This window comes from Mus musculus, chromosome 3 (genome assembly GCF_000001635.26).
Source record: "Mus musculus strain C57BL/6J chromosome 3, GRCm38.p6 C57BL/6J".
Lineage (NCBI taxonomy): Eukaryota > Metazoa > Chordata > Mammalia > Rodentia > Muridae > Mus > Mus musculus.
The window spans coordinates 60026322-60041572 of NC_000069.6; the positions used below are offsets into that span (position 1 = coordinate 60026322).

General features: G+C 36.1%; 1 protein-coding gene across 1 annotated transcript; it reads left to right on the forward strand.

The window, feature by feature from the left end:
- The first annotated feature begins 5466 nt into the window (after positions 1-5466).
- On the forward strand, positions 5467-13836 carry Aadac (arylacetamide deacetylase). Its single transcript, NM_023383.1, has 5 exons — positions 5467-5620; positions 9490-9712; positions 10946-11015; positions 12018-12189; positions 13162-13836. Exons 1-5 carry the CDS (start codon positions 5486-5488, stop codon positions 13756-13758), a joined length of 1197 nt encoding a protein of 398 aa, NP_075872.1. The 5' UTR covers positions 5467-5485; the 3' UTR covers positions 13759-13836.
- The last annotated feature ends 1415 nt before the right edge of the window (positions 13837-15251 follow it).

A 15251-nucleotide genomic window follows, 5' to 3' on the forward strand; every position in this document is an offset into this window, starting at 1 on the left:
AAGAAGATAATAAAATAAATAAATTTATATTTCTGATGTAGGAGTAACTTATAATTGTTAATATATTTGGAAATCTCTACGGAAATGTTTCATATAGGGTCATCATAGAAACTTTTTATTTGTGTAGTGATTAGTTGGTAAGTGGTTCTCTGTATTTTTTATGAGAGGCCTCTTGCAAGGGTATTTCTTCTGGATCTACAAAATGATCACTTCCTTTGTGTGTTTGCCAATTTTTAATTAACCAGAAGTTAAAGTGGGAGTTTCATGTGTGTCTGTGTAATGCACATGTTAGAGTGAGGTTCCAGTACTCATTTATTCAAATTGTAAAAATGTTCCTTAGTGTAAATAATAGTATTTTCAAAAAGACAATCATCTGATAAAGATTTTAGTTTAAAAATTGAAAGTTGTATAGATGTTGATGTGTAGATTTCTTACTATAGGAATTTTAAAAGCTAAAAATCGCCACAAGATTTACAACTTGGAATAAAAGAGCATCTTAGGAGTGAGATGCAATTGGAAATAAGTCATTGCTTTAAAACTGAGCAGTCAATTTCTTACAGACAAGATGGATATATAAAGTATTTGGTTGTACAAATAATATTTTGTTGTTTAAATCACTACTCACTATCAACGCCAAAATAGTTTTTAGCATATAGGACTCATTCAGTACACTTCATGATGTTCACATGCATTGACAATCTAGTATGTATGTATTTATTTTAATGCTGTCTTGAGGTTTCTGTTGCTGCAAGGAAACACCATGACCAAAACCAGAAAGCAGGTTGGAGAGGAAAGGATTGATTTGGCTTATACTTCCATATTGCTCCTTGCTTGCTCAATCTGCTTCTTAATGAACCCAGGACCACCAGCCCAGGCATTGCGTCACCCACATTGGCCTGGGCCCTCCCCTATTGATCACTAATTTACAAAAAGACTTATACCTGGATGTCACAGAGGCGTTATTTTTTTTCAATTTAGGTTCCCTCCTTTCAGATAACTAGTTTGTGTGCCACATTGACAAAATGTAAACTCATTATTAACCCACACCTATCCTTTCTTATTCATTCTCAGTATCTCACGTTAAAAACATAACTTTAAAAGTTCCACAGTCACTTGCAAACTTTCCAGGGCCAAAAATGGGGAGTGGGTGGGTAGGGGAGTGAGGGGATGGGTATGGGGGACTTTTGGGATAGCATTGAAAATGTAAATGAGGAAAATACCTAATAAAAAAATTACAAAAAAAAATCACAAAAATAGTCCCACAGTCTTTCCAAACTCAAACACATTAAAATTTCTGTCTCTTTGAAATTTCAATCTCTCTAACATTCAAAATCTCCTTTAAAATCCAAACTCTTCAATCTCTCTAACATTCAAAATCTCCTTTAAAATCCAAACTCTTTCATCTGTGGGCTACTATAAACGTCAAAATTAAATTAAAAACCGTCTTCAAGATGGAAGAAACAAGGAACAGTAACAATCTGAACTGAGCAAAGCCAAACCCCAATGGTATATGCAACTCAGTGTCCAATTATCTGGGATGCAGTCTGGGATGAGTCTTCTAGCCTCATCCAACGATCTTGATTCACTTCTTTACCTCTGCCTCTGCAGCACACACAGCTTGCCTTCTAGGCCCCAGTGGGCTCTATTCAAATACTACACCTGCTTTTGATGGTAAGTCCAAGTTACTGACATCTCCAAAATTCTGGGATCTTCTGCTACAATTAGGCTGTGCTCTCACTAATACCCTCTCATAGTCTCTCTTCACAATGCCAAGCCTCAACTTCTTCATATGATGATCCCCTTCAGTCCTGGGGCTTCAACTGCCACTGATGCTGTGCCTTCACCAATGGCCATCCCTGGCCTCTTACAGTGTGCCAAGCCTCAGCTGCTCTTCATGATCCCTTCATGCCTTCAAAACTAGAACCACATGTGTGACTCAGATACTACAGAGTTCTAGAAGCAGCCAGGGTTGGATCTTGTGTTGGCTGCTGAAGGTATTCTCTTTAAGCAAGCACATCCAATTTCTTCTGACTTGGATATAAAAGACCCAGGTTTCCAGAACAACCGCTTTGGGGCACTCTTTAGCATAATTTATCTATTTCTCAGGCCTTCAAATGGAGATTGGAAATGAAAATGTGCCCCTTGGTATGAAAGCCTTTGAATATAGAATGAACTTCAGCAAGAATTTTCCTGTTTTACAAGCTTGCAGATGACAGTGGAATTCTTTGAAATTCATATTAATGTGAGATGAGATGATTCCCATAATAAACCTGGTTTTCTTTTAGAAAATTTCATACATATTTATCCTTAATGATGACCATATGAAGTCCCCACTTTCACATCTGCCTCCAAAAAAACTGCCAACTCTTCCCAAGTTCATATCATTTTAGTTTTTATATTTGTTTTGTTTTCTTTTGTGTGTGTGTATGTGTTTGTCTCTGTGTGTGTGTTACTGTATGAGTTTGTGTGTGTTTTGTGTATATGTTTCTTTATCTCTCCATCTCCCTCCTCCTCCCCCCTCTTTCTCTCCCTCCCCCCCCCCCCCCCGTATGTGTGATATTCCACTTAGTCCAGTTAGAGTTGCCAGGAAGTGGATGGGTGTGGATTCCCCCAGTTCAGCATAGGAAACTTAACTATACTATAGGCCACATGTTCAATAAAGTATGATTCTCCACATTACAGCAACTATCTACTACATAGTTCCTCAGTGAGGGCAAAGCCTCACAATAGTCTATGTCACTTACCCTTGGACTTTGCCTGGCTTGACATTTTCTAAGTCTTGTGTAAGTAACCATGACTGCTGTGAGACCATGTGTGAGATAGCCATGCCATGAGTCTACCATTTCACATTTCATAGCTCCCCTCCCCACTCTCTTTCTATTAAATTCTTTCTTGCTTTTTATTTCTGATGTTTTCAGTGTCTCAGTGTGGTGCGAGCAACAGACATGTCCTATTTAAGGCTTCAAACCAAGTCTCTTATTCTCATTACTCTAACCAGTTATGGACTTTTCCATTGACTGCTTTATAATGTAGAAAGAAAGAAAGAAAGAAAGAAAGAAAGAAAGAAAGAAAGAAAGAAAGAAAGAAAAAAAGAAAGAAAGAAAGAAAGAAAGGAAGGAAGGAAGGAAGGAAGGAAGGAAAGAGAAGAGAGGAGAGGAGAGGAGAGGAGAGGAGAGGAGAGGAGAGAAGAGAAGAGAAGAGAAGAGAAGAGAAGAGAAGAGAAGAGAAGAGAAGAGAAGGAAAGAAAAGAAAAAGGACGGTAGAATCACATACATGTGGAGCAGTAAGTGGTGCAGTAGTTCTCAACTTGTGGGTAGCAGCTACCCTTTGGAGGTCAAGTGACCCTTAAACTAGGGTCACCTAAGACCACAGGAAAACATGGATATTTATAGTACAATTCATCACACTAAAAATTACAGTTATGAAGTAGCAATGAAAATAATTTTATAGTTGGGGTCACCACAACATAAGGGACTATATTAAAGTGTTGCAGCATTAGGACAGTTGACAACCTAATTGTAGGACCAATTTGACAGCATGACTACTGAGGAAAGTAATACATTCTATCCTAATGCCTCTGACATCCTAAGCTTTTGACTATATGTTTAACAGTATTGTATATGAAATCCACTCCTATAGAGAAGGCCTCGAATCTGACCAGAGATGGGTTACCCACCCACAAAACTTAAGCAACTATTATACCAGTAAACACATCTCGTTGGGGAGATTGGCACTGTGTATGATTCATTCCAATGCTGCTTTAAACCGCTGATATCATCTCTCTCCTAGAGAGCTCAGCATGACAGAAAAGGAAGCCAGAGGAAGGAAGAAAACTTCCTGATCAATTTGGTATTGAGTTCTTTATGTTCTATAGCTAAAATTCTGGTGTTTTCAGTAATAGGGTCAGCCCAGAATGGTAGACTGGAGATAGATCCAGGGGTCCAGAACACATTTCCAACAGACAAAATCATTGCTACGACTTTACTATAACCTAGTCTTTCCTGAACATTGCCAAGATTTTAACTGAAAGAACAAAGTCAAGTTGAATTAAAAGAATAAAAGAAAAAATAAAGTCTGAGTCAATGATCAAAACCCAAATGGTCAGATATCCATGAAAACAAACAAAGAAACAAAGTGGCTTGAAAAAATAAAGATAACTAGTTTCCCCAAATCACCAAATCAATTCTAACAACCCACTCATACAAACAATTGGATGAAGTTCCTGATGCAGAATTCTTTTTAATTGGGAGGGGGGTGTTATAATATAGCTACAAGATTTCTCACTTTTTTTTTCCTCCAGACCCTTCTCGGTTCTTTCAATTTCATGGCTTCCTTTTTCTTCACTTTGCCTTCATTGATCTCTGCCACCAGACCATCTGTCCACCTAACACAATCTCATAACATGTGAATAAAACTACTCCCTCCATGCATAACACAGATAGTCATGTGTAACAATTAGACAAAAGTAGACCAAGGTTTTGACTCTCATTTTCTTTCATAGTGCTATAGAATATAGCCTTTGTGAAACAGGGGATCCAATATAAAATATTAGCTTTAGAAATATGTAGTTTACTCTTTAAAAAGTAGTCTGGTAATAGTCACCCTTCCACTCCCATATTGATATGAAGATTATTTGATGCAATCTACTTATTGTGAAAGTTAGGTTGAACTTGGCATGGAATATGCTTGAAGCTCATTGAAACAGAATTGAATACTTGAGTCATTCAACCCTTGACTCATTCATTATCTAATTAGGTGGGGATTTGGACAGATAAGTGACTTTTGTGCAGATTTTCTGGTGGCAATTATAAACTTAACAGCCAAAGAAATGTTTTAAGTTAGAATATTGGACTAAAAGGTGAGAATTGTCTAATTATCAATGTAGCCAAAAATAAAATGAAGAGGAATGGGTTTTTCAAGTTGAGAATGTACAGAATGGATTCAGCTGAGCTGTGAACAGAAAGGAACATGATATAATTATTCTGTGTTCTCAAAAGAAATCATATAAACAGAACAAAGCTACTTCATAAGCCGAGCCATTGAACAGTCATTAAAAACGCCTGGAGTTTCCCAACGGGAAGGAAAGTAGGGCCCAGAGGCAATTAAGGAAAATTGAATTTTTTTAAAAATTTCACATAGCTTTAAAGGTGTTGTTGATCTTCTTTTAGTTTCTACTTTACATATGTCTTTCTCATATGTTGCAATACCTATTACTTACAGGTAAGAGAGTCTGAATAATAACACCTTTGTTGTGATATGTTTTTCTTGAAAACTGTTCAGAAACAGATGGGAAGTACCTTCGAGATTAAAGCTCTGCTTTGAAATTCTTTGTAGATTTGGAGTGCCTGTGCTTTAAGAGATTGCGTCGTGGAATTTGGACTGAATAAGTTAGGTAACACTTGGTGACTGGTTAAAATTCAACATCCAATGATTTGAAATGAGTTGTATTTCCTAACTGCCAAAAGCAGAAAGAGCAGAAGGAAACATGGGGAAAACCATTTCTCTTCTCATCTCTGTGGTGCTTGTAGCTTATTATCTTTATATACCGCTTCCAGATGCTATTGAAGAGCCTTGGAAGGTAGTATGGGAAACTGCCTTTGTAAAGATAGGAACAGATTTGGTAAGTTCTGAATTTTACCAACCTTATGAATGCTGAATAACTTAAAAAGGACAAAGTAGGATCTATGAAAGATGTTTCTTAGCATGATCCTTCTCTAGATCTGATTCCAGTTACAGTCAGCAACCAGACAGAGGGAAAGGAGAAGAAAGAAGAATAGAGGATAGAAAGAGAGTGTGTGTTTTGCAGTACTGCCAAGTGAAGGTTTTTAGAAGAATCAACTTCAGTAAAAAAAGAATGGAATAGTAGTATTGTTTAATTATAAAAGTCTATGCAGTAGATTTAGATTCATGCATGGAAATCCATGTGGGACAATTAGTAAGGCTGATTGGTTAAAAACAAAACAAAACAAACAATCCAGAAACACAGGAAACAAGACCATTTAATTTCTAATTGGAGCCACTATTGTAACTCTGGGCATTTTGTGTAGGTTCTACTTCATTCTATGTTTCCATTGCTGTATAGAAACTTCAGTTCTGGAATGTGCCATTTGTCTGTTGTTGCTCTTAACTTGTGAAAAACATGAAGTTATATTTATAGAGTCCTTTCCTGTGCCTATAAATTTAAAGTGCAATCTAAAATATTTTCTAGAAGCTTCAGAGTTTGGGGTTTACTATTGAAGTTTTTCATCAATTTACGTCTTATTTTGTGCAAAGTAAGAGGTAACTGTGTACTTTCGTTATTCTACAAGTGGACATCCCACTGTGGCAGCACAATTCGCTAGTTTCTTCTAGTACATGGCTTTGGCATCTTTGTGGGATATTCAGTCAGCTATGAATATGTTTCATTATACCATAAATAAAATTTTAAATTTCCACATACATATCAGAGACCATTATAAACATGTTTAGATTGCACCATGTAGGGGACAATTTAATATTGCCTTATTTGTGTGCCTTTGCTAAAAATATGATTGTTTTGTTTTGTTCTTTTTCTATTATGATAGGTGTTTTGCTTATTTGCTTTAGTTTTCATTTTAGTGGGTTTTTGAGAGACAGAGAAAAAGTGAAAAACAGTTGGGTATGCAGGGAGGTAGGGAAACATAACTAAAATATATTGTATGAAAATTTTTAAATAAAAAATGCAATATGATTACTAAAAGTAAAACATTCTACCTAACATAAAATTCTATAGGTGAAAAACATAAAAGAATTAATGACATGTTTTGATGACAAAATTATAAAAGAACATGAAATGTATTACATGATAATGACATCAATAGAAATAAAGATTTGTAGATTAGTAAAAGAGAAGACCCAAATATATATTCACATTTAAAATGCTTTTGATATTTGACAAAGGTGCCAAAATACACACTGGAGAAAAGACAGTATCTTCAACATGTTTTAGCAGGATAGCTGCATGTGCACATGTAGAAGAATAAAGTCAAATCTTTATCTATCATACTGCATGAAAATCAACTCCAAATAGATAGAAAAAAAAATGAGGTCAACACTGAAACCTGAAATGCTAGAAGAGAATATAGTCAGTACCCTACACAATATAGGTGTGGGAAAGTTTTCTAAATAGGGTACTTTTACCCAGGAATTAAGTCACCCATTGAAAAATGAGAGCTAAGATAATTAAAAAGCTTCTGAACAGCAAAGAAAACTATCAGTTTGGTAAAGAGGAATTTCTCAGAGGGAGAGAATCTTTGCCAACTATATATTTGATAGAAGGTTAATATCTAGAATATAAAATAAGTCAAAATGAAAGAGTCAAGAAAAATATCAAAGTTAAAATTATTTTAAAATTTTAAAATGAATTTCTTTAAGGGATTTGTTACCTTTTTAAGGGCTTCTACCTATTTACCTGTGTTTTCCTGTATTTCTTTCAGTGGGTTATTTATATCCTCCTTAAAGGACTCTATTATCTTCATGAAATAGGAGTTTTAGGTCAGCATTCTGTTTTTCAGGTGTGTTGGGGTATCCAGGGCTTGCTGTGGTTGGAGAACTGTGTTCTGATTGTGCCAACGTATGTTGGCTTCTGTGGCTTATGGTTTTGCACTTGCCTCTCACCATCTTTCCATCTCATTTACAATTGCTGGGATTGCAAACTAGTGCAAGCATTATGAAGATCAGCTTGACAAATTCTCAAAAAGCAAAAAGTAGATCAGCCCTAAGACCCATCTATCCCACTCATTGGCATATGCCTAAAGAACTCAACATCCTATTCTACAAATAGTTGTTCAGCTATGTACGTTGTTACTCTAGGCACAATAGCTAGAGAGTAGAAACAACCAAAGTGTCCCTCAACTCATGAATGAATAAAGAAAATGTGCTACATATACACTATGGTATATTATTCATCTCTGAAGAAAACTGAAATCATAGAGCTAGAAGCTGCCGTTGAGATGTAATGTATAAGGGAGGAATACATTACAGAAGAAAATCTACTGAGTGAGGTAGCCCACATCCAAGAAGACAATTGGCACATGTTCTCTATATGTGATTATATATAGTTCTCAATATTTAGATGTCAGTATATAACCTAGAGCCACTATAGAAACCAGAGAAATTAGAAGAGGCCATGGGGGAGGAAGAGAAATAGAGAGGCTAGGAGGACACAGCAGGAATAGTAAATCAGGACCTAGGGATTAACTGGAAACTAGGATTAAAAGACAATACAGAGGTAGAAGAGGAGAGATAGAGAACTCTATGACTGTCTGAAAAATATCACAGGGAAACTTTGTTTTATGTTAACTCAAAAAGTTTCTCCTGAGAGTAAAAAATCTTCCCACCAAGAGCCACAGCAGCTATATCTATAAAAAATCCAGTTGCAAAAGACTGCCTCTGCCACTTGTGGCTGTCAAGATGTTGCAAGTAAGACCTCATTGCTGAACACACAACACACTTCCAACACAAGAATTGAAGGAATCAAGCTGGAACCTGAAAGCTTCCTCCTTGACAACTAGCTCTCATAGGAGCTGTGCAAGCTATTGAGGGAGTGGATCAATAAATAGTCCCACCCAGCTGTGACACCTAGAAAGTAAGATAATGGCCAGCATTGCAAGATGGTCCACAGGGTGCAACAGTGGCAATCTTGGTGGGTGGGTAGCCAACTCTTTTTGGATTTAAAGCCTGCTCAATAGGATGAAAATTCAATCTGGTATCATAAACACAGTCAATGAACTATGGCTGGTGAAGTCACTGATCTTGAGAAAACTTACCCCTACTATTTTACTAAACCAGTATAATTTCTCATTGCCTTCTAAATATTCATCCTCCTACCACAGACACACGTGCAGAGAATATAACAAAAATCCACAATTAGTAAAATTACAAAAAAAAAAAAAAAAAGGAACTGACTATGGATTCTCAGCACCAAGTGATACATCTACAGTCCCTATACCTAAAGTTCAGGGAACATGATACACAAGAGACAGAAAAAGTTTAAGAGCCAGATATCCGAGATGACATAGTGTCGTGTGTGTGTGTGTGTGTGTGTGTGTGTGTGTGTGTGTGTGTGTGTGTGTGTGTGACACTATGTCATCTCAGATCAGGGAAACAGTACCCAAGAAATCTCAGAAATTGGTGACCTAAGCAGGATAAGGGTACTAGCAACTCCAGTTGATTTTCCCAATGTGGGTGGCAGAAATATCATGAGACCCTATCCATCCATAAATGAAGAGATACAGGTGATAGATTACTGGCAAAAATTGGAGAATCAATCTTGTATAGGGAAAAGACCCTGACAGGTTATCCAATCCCAAGCAGTCAGCTGTAAATATACATTCATATGAGCAAAACTAGAGAGATTCAGCAGGCTGCATTCACACACACACACACACACACACACACACACACACACACACACACACACAACTTTTAATTATTGTTGTGTTTTTGTTTTTGTTTTTTCTGTCTACTCAGGCTTCATTTGGTGAACTTTTGGGAATCAGTCATTTCATGGAAACGATACAGTTACTTATGAGTTTTCAAGAAGTCCCACCCACGTCTGATGAGCATGTCACTGTGATGGAGACAGCTTTCGACAGTGTTCCCGTCCGCATATACATACCCAAAAGAAAGTCAATGGCTCTCAGGCGGGGCTTGTTTTATATTCATGGTGGTGGCTGGTGTTTGGGGAGTGCTGGTATGTCACAGTGGCTGAGCACTCTTGTTTATCCCATAAAATGTGATATTGACTGAGCATATAAAGACCTATAAAGTCATATGTAAGTTAGATAATTCTTCAATTGTTTAATGTACTCTTTTGTGAAAGGTGAATTAATTGTTACACAAAGCTATAGAAAAATCTCACTTAAGAAGAGAAATGGCTTCTTGAACATGGAACTTTATTATTGTATAATTGTTGGAATGCTGTATTGAGAGCAAAAGTAAGGTGAACTGAACAGTGGGTGAAATAGCAGCCAATAGAGATGGTGAGTGTGGTCTTTTATAAAGCCCTAAGATGAAGGAAATGAGACAAAGATGTTAGATGCAAAAGCATAGAGCTGAATATGATATACTTACTTATTTGACATTACATATTTCACTTGTTCCATATGGATTGTACAATATAGTATATTACTATTACAGTTTTGTATTATAATTTGACTTTATTCAATATAAGTGTATAAATATAAATAACATATAATCGATATATCTAATCTATTTTATAATGTATGCATTTTTAATAACTTGAGGAGCCTATGACAGCTTCGTAAGCTGATTTTAAGATGGTAAGATATGAGGTGTGCTGGAATGTGAGACTTAAGGAAGAGGTTCTTTCAACCTTGAGAACTTCGAGGTAACTTTGCAGGCTTTGGTTTATTTTTCACCTAGGTTATCTATACTTGGAACACTTTCCCAAACCCAGGTGCATATACATAGTCTGTCCCTAACCCATTGCATTGCTAAGGGGGGGAGGGTGGGGGCAATAAAATCTCATTTTTCCCCTGCCTGTCTAGTTATAGATGGATGTGTAAATAAGGACTTAGGTTTTCTCTTTCTTTTTCTGTCAGTTTTATTGAAGTCTAACACTGTTTCAAGGCACTGCTCTCGATACAACTCCATTGGAGCAAGTATTATTATGTATCCATGCTTTGTGATAACCACTGTCTCTAGTAGACAGTACACTCCTTAAAGTCTGGTACAGTCACTTGTACTTCCAACAATATTCCCAAAATCTGCTAAATGAGAGGGAGAGGCATGAAGCTTGATCAGAATGACAGAACTTTACAGTAAGCACTGTGAAATGGACAGAGTAAGTACCTCCACTCATTTGTAGACTGTCTGTGAGGAGCAGCAGACACTGATGTGGTTTTGCTGATTTTCTCTCCATCCATTTTCTTGCCAGACTCTCACTCAGTTTTCTTGATTTCAGCTCACTTCTCCTATGACACTCTATCGAGATGGACAGCCCATAAACTTGATGCTGTTGTTGTGTCAACTGAGTAAGACCACGGTTTGCTTCTTCAGTGCTTTGCCATGTGTTTTCTGTAGCAAGAAACCAATATCTTGGTTGCTTATTCATTCATTCATTCATTTATTATTGGAATGCTTCAAATGAAATTAAGAGAGTGTGCAAAGAAAATGAACTTAAGTTGACTAGAATAGAGTCAGAGATACCAGAACAAAAAAGCAACATGAAATACTCAAATCAACCAGGAATCCAAAGAGAAAGTGCAGAAATCATCAGAACACAGTAACAGTGGTGTATAATGTGCACAAAGGACCTGCATGGGAATTCTAGCCCAATTTACTTCAGCAGAGTGAGTGCTTCGAGTCAGAGAATCACAGGAAAATAAGATTTAAAGTTTTGCCTGAAGACTTTTTTATGTCACATATTATTAACTAAGTGTAGTTTATCCACAAGTGAACTAACAATCATAATTTTTGTACACTATGGTCTTTCTGAGAATGACATGATAAACTATATTTAAAAGGTTAAGTTCACCATTTATCACGGCACAATGATCCCTGAAAATAATTTGTCCTCAAGCTACACGTGAAAACAAAGACATAGTCTCAAACATAGCATACTAGAACAATAGCTGATAAGAAATCAATTTGATGGAAATTGATATAACAATGAAGTTACTAATAAAATGCAATGATCACGTAGGTAGTTTTTGTTATTGATATTTTTCATTGATTAATTTTTAGTACAGTATAATAATTGTAAAAAGAATGTACTGGAGACATTATTAAGGGAAAGTTTTACCCACTTTTTTTCACTCTTTTTCTTTTGATTCAACAAGGCTAATTCACTTTTTTACTCAAGGTTTTACTAGTTTAAAAATTAAATCAGAGAAGGCTTTATGATGGAGACTCTGTGGGTATAAAGCTAGCAATAATATTTTGTTTATTAATGAAAACTTGGGCTATTAGCTTAGAGACACAAAACATATCTTTAAGTAAATTGCATTAATTTGAAACTGTTATTCCTCACACAGCTATGGCTTAGCCCCAAAACACCATTTTCCAAGACAGTTTGAAGATGTGTATCGTAGTTTACGATGGTTCTTACAAGAGGACGTCCTTGAAAAATATGGTGTAGATCCTAGGAGAGTCGGTGTGTCTGGAGACAGTGCTGGTGGAAACTTAGCCGCAGCTGTGACCCAACAGGTAGGCTTCTAGGGTCTGTTTGATATTTTAAAATGCCCTATATATAAACATATTTCCTCAGACATTCTAAAGGTTAGTGAGTACTGAGTCCTGTATGGTCATGGAAGGAACAGTGTGACATGGTTTCCCATACCTGGAGCAAAGCCATCAGGACAAGGCCTCCATGAATGTTGACAGCTGTTTGGCATGATGTTTGTTTGTATAAATAAATACATATTTTTTACTTCATGTTCCTCCTTTAGGAAACATTCTCCCTGCCAAAGTTATCAGGGAATGTCTTCTTTGGTAACATTTTCATTTTCAGAGATTACATGCTACAATTTCTAACATCTTTAAACATATATTTATTTTTCCTGTTGAACTGCTAGTGATCCTTTTATATATTCACACTTCTATAAGTTTTAACCCAATCTGATTCATAATTATTGAATATCTGTATAAAATATCATACAATATGCTGTAGACCATCATTGACTAAATAGATGGAGAAAATTTCTAGATCTAAAACATTTTCAAGACAAAGAAGTCCCACACAGTTAACTCTAGAATTCGGTGTCTTGTCTTCCATAACACATTTACTACTAAAAGGAGCACTTTTGTCTGACGTAAGTATTGGAACCTTCTCAGGGTTACAGCTATGAGGTTAAATTGCAGAACCTCCCCTTATTTATTCTCCTGAATGGTACATGCATAAACCACCCTACACTTTATATGTTGAAAAGATAAACTCTCAGTGTTAAAGTAAAACAATATTCATTAAGTTAAAGCTCTGCTTCTAATCTTCCTTGGTATTTGACTGAAATTAATGCTTATTAGTACGTATAGACAATATAAAGAACTGGGAAAAATTTTGAGAAATTTCTGTTGAATCTGATTATCTGAATTTAGCTTATTTCTTCATATTGCTTTTTTAGATGAAAGTATACCTATTATTAAAGTAGTCATTCAAATGCAATTTTAAATCCTTTTCAGCTTATACAAGATCCAGATGTCAAGATCAAACTCAAGGTCCAAGCCTTAATATATCCTGCCCTTCAGGCTCTTGATACGAATGTACCATCACAACAAGAAGGTTCCCATTTTCCAGTTTTAACCAGGTCATTAATGGTCAGGTTCTGGAGTGAATACTTTACTACAGACCGAGGCCTGGAAAAAGCCATGCTTCTCAACCAACATGTACCCATGGAATCTAGCCACTTGTTACAGTTTGTGAATTGGAGTTCCTTGCTCCCTGAGAGATACAAGAAAAGTCCCGTTTACAAAAATCCCACTCCTGGTAGTTCTGAGCTGGCTCAAAAGTATCCAGGGTTCATAGATGTGAAGGCATGCCCTCTGTTGGCCAATGACAATATATTGCATCATTTACCTAAGACCTATATCATCACTTGCCAGTATGATGTCCTAAGAGATGATGGACTCATGTATGTCAAGCGGCTTCAGAATGTTGGAGTTCATGTGACTCATCACCATGTGGAAGATGGATTCCATGGAACGTTTTCCTTTCCTGGTTTAAAACTTTCAGAGAGGATGAAAAATCAGTACTTGAGTTGGCTTATCAAAAATCTGTAACAAAACCTGCAAAATGATTTATTGAAGATATAAGCAACAAAATAAGAAATAAACTATTAAACATGGCTTTGAGGTTTCATATACTGTTCAAAACCTTTGTTGTTTCTACCAAGCTTATAGCTTCCATGTTTTGTTATTTTTATTATTAGCAAATGGTTTTGTTTTGTTTTGTTTTGTTTTGTTATTTTCATTCCTCATCCCAAATTTATCTATGGACACATACCTCCAAGCCAGAGTTTTATGTGGTTACTGACAATCCAAATTCATGTCCACATGCTTATGAAACTGGTACTTAACCAACTGTCAACAGGCACAAATTCCATAACAATTCTATAGTGCACTTTTACTACTCATTATTATGTTACACATAAGAAAATTTAAGCTTAAAGGAATGAAGTAATAAGATACATTCTAAATCTAGATACTGTTGGAATAAACATTCATTGATTGTTTCTACCAAACTTAGATCATGTAGTTTTCAAATAAAAGGCACAAAATCTTTATATTTATATTATTTTTAAATCATTAGAGCTGGGCAGATATCAACCCTCTATGCTATTTTGTTAACTTCCCTGTCAATAATCCTGAGATATATCTTGCCATGTTCTACCTGGGCTGCTCCTACTCCAACTGGCCATGCCTCATTGGCTATGCTCACCTAATCCACCTAGCCCATGGCATCTTCTTCCTTCTTCTCTCTTCCCTGTGGTCTTTGCCTCAGACCACAAGCAGGGGAAATGAAGCTCTGCCTACCTCTCTTTTGCCCAGTTAAAAGATGTAGCCACCTTTAATCAACAAATAGTTTTAAATTAAAGAACAAGATTTGCACAATAAAAGCTGGGCTATGTGAGAATTCACTAGTCCTGTGGCAACTAGACTTTAGTTTACAGAATTTAGTATTACAATACATAGCAACAGACCAAACCTCAACAAAATAACAACTGTAAGAATGATACTGATATACACGATATGTCAACATCAATGGCTTTACATTTGAGAAACTCAATTCCATTTTATACTTCATTGTAAAAATTAAATTTGGTTCTACGATCCCTTTGCTGTTGATATATACTTTAAGCTCTATTTAGAAAGAAAACACAAGTATAGCATAATTTACATAGTTTTTGGAGTATCATACTATGTAGTGCTTACTTTAAGTTACTTTAATTTAGATAACATTTTTACTCATTCGCTAACACTGAAGAGGATGTCATCTTACTTGTTCAAAATCCATGTGTTCACAGCAAATGAATTTAGGCTGCTCTACTTTCATACTTCCTAAAGAATAAGGTTTTGCATTCAACCTTCCTTTTTCCGAACCTTGGAAGTAGATCTAGAAAGTAGCGAAGTGTTGCTTTCTGAACTATCTAGTTTCTATTCCCACTGACCCAGTGAAAATGTTCTGCATAGTTGGCTAAAGTTTAAGACATTGTACTAATCTGTTATACTTCTGGCTTTCTTCTATACTGGTTGTGTGAGCTTATATCCACATC

Bases quoted from the DNA above. Each gene is read 5' to 3' on its own strand.
- Aadac (NM_023383.1), top strand. From the start codon at position 5,486: ATGGGGAAAACCATTTCTCTTCTCATCTCTGTGGTGCTTGTAGCTTAT. The intron at 9,713-10,945 runs GTATGTCACAGT...TCTTGATTTCAG, and splicing joins CTGGTGTTTGGGGAGTGCTG to CTCACTTCTCCTATGACACT. The intron at 11,016-12,017 runs GTAAGACCACGG...TTCCTCACACAG, and splicing joins GCTGTTGTTGTGTCAACTGA to CTATGGCTTAGCCCCAAAAC.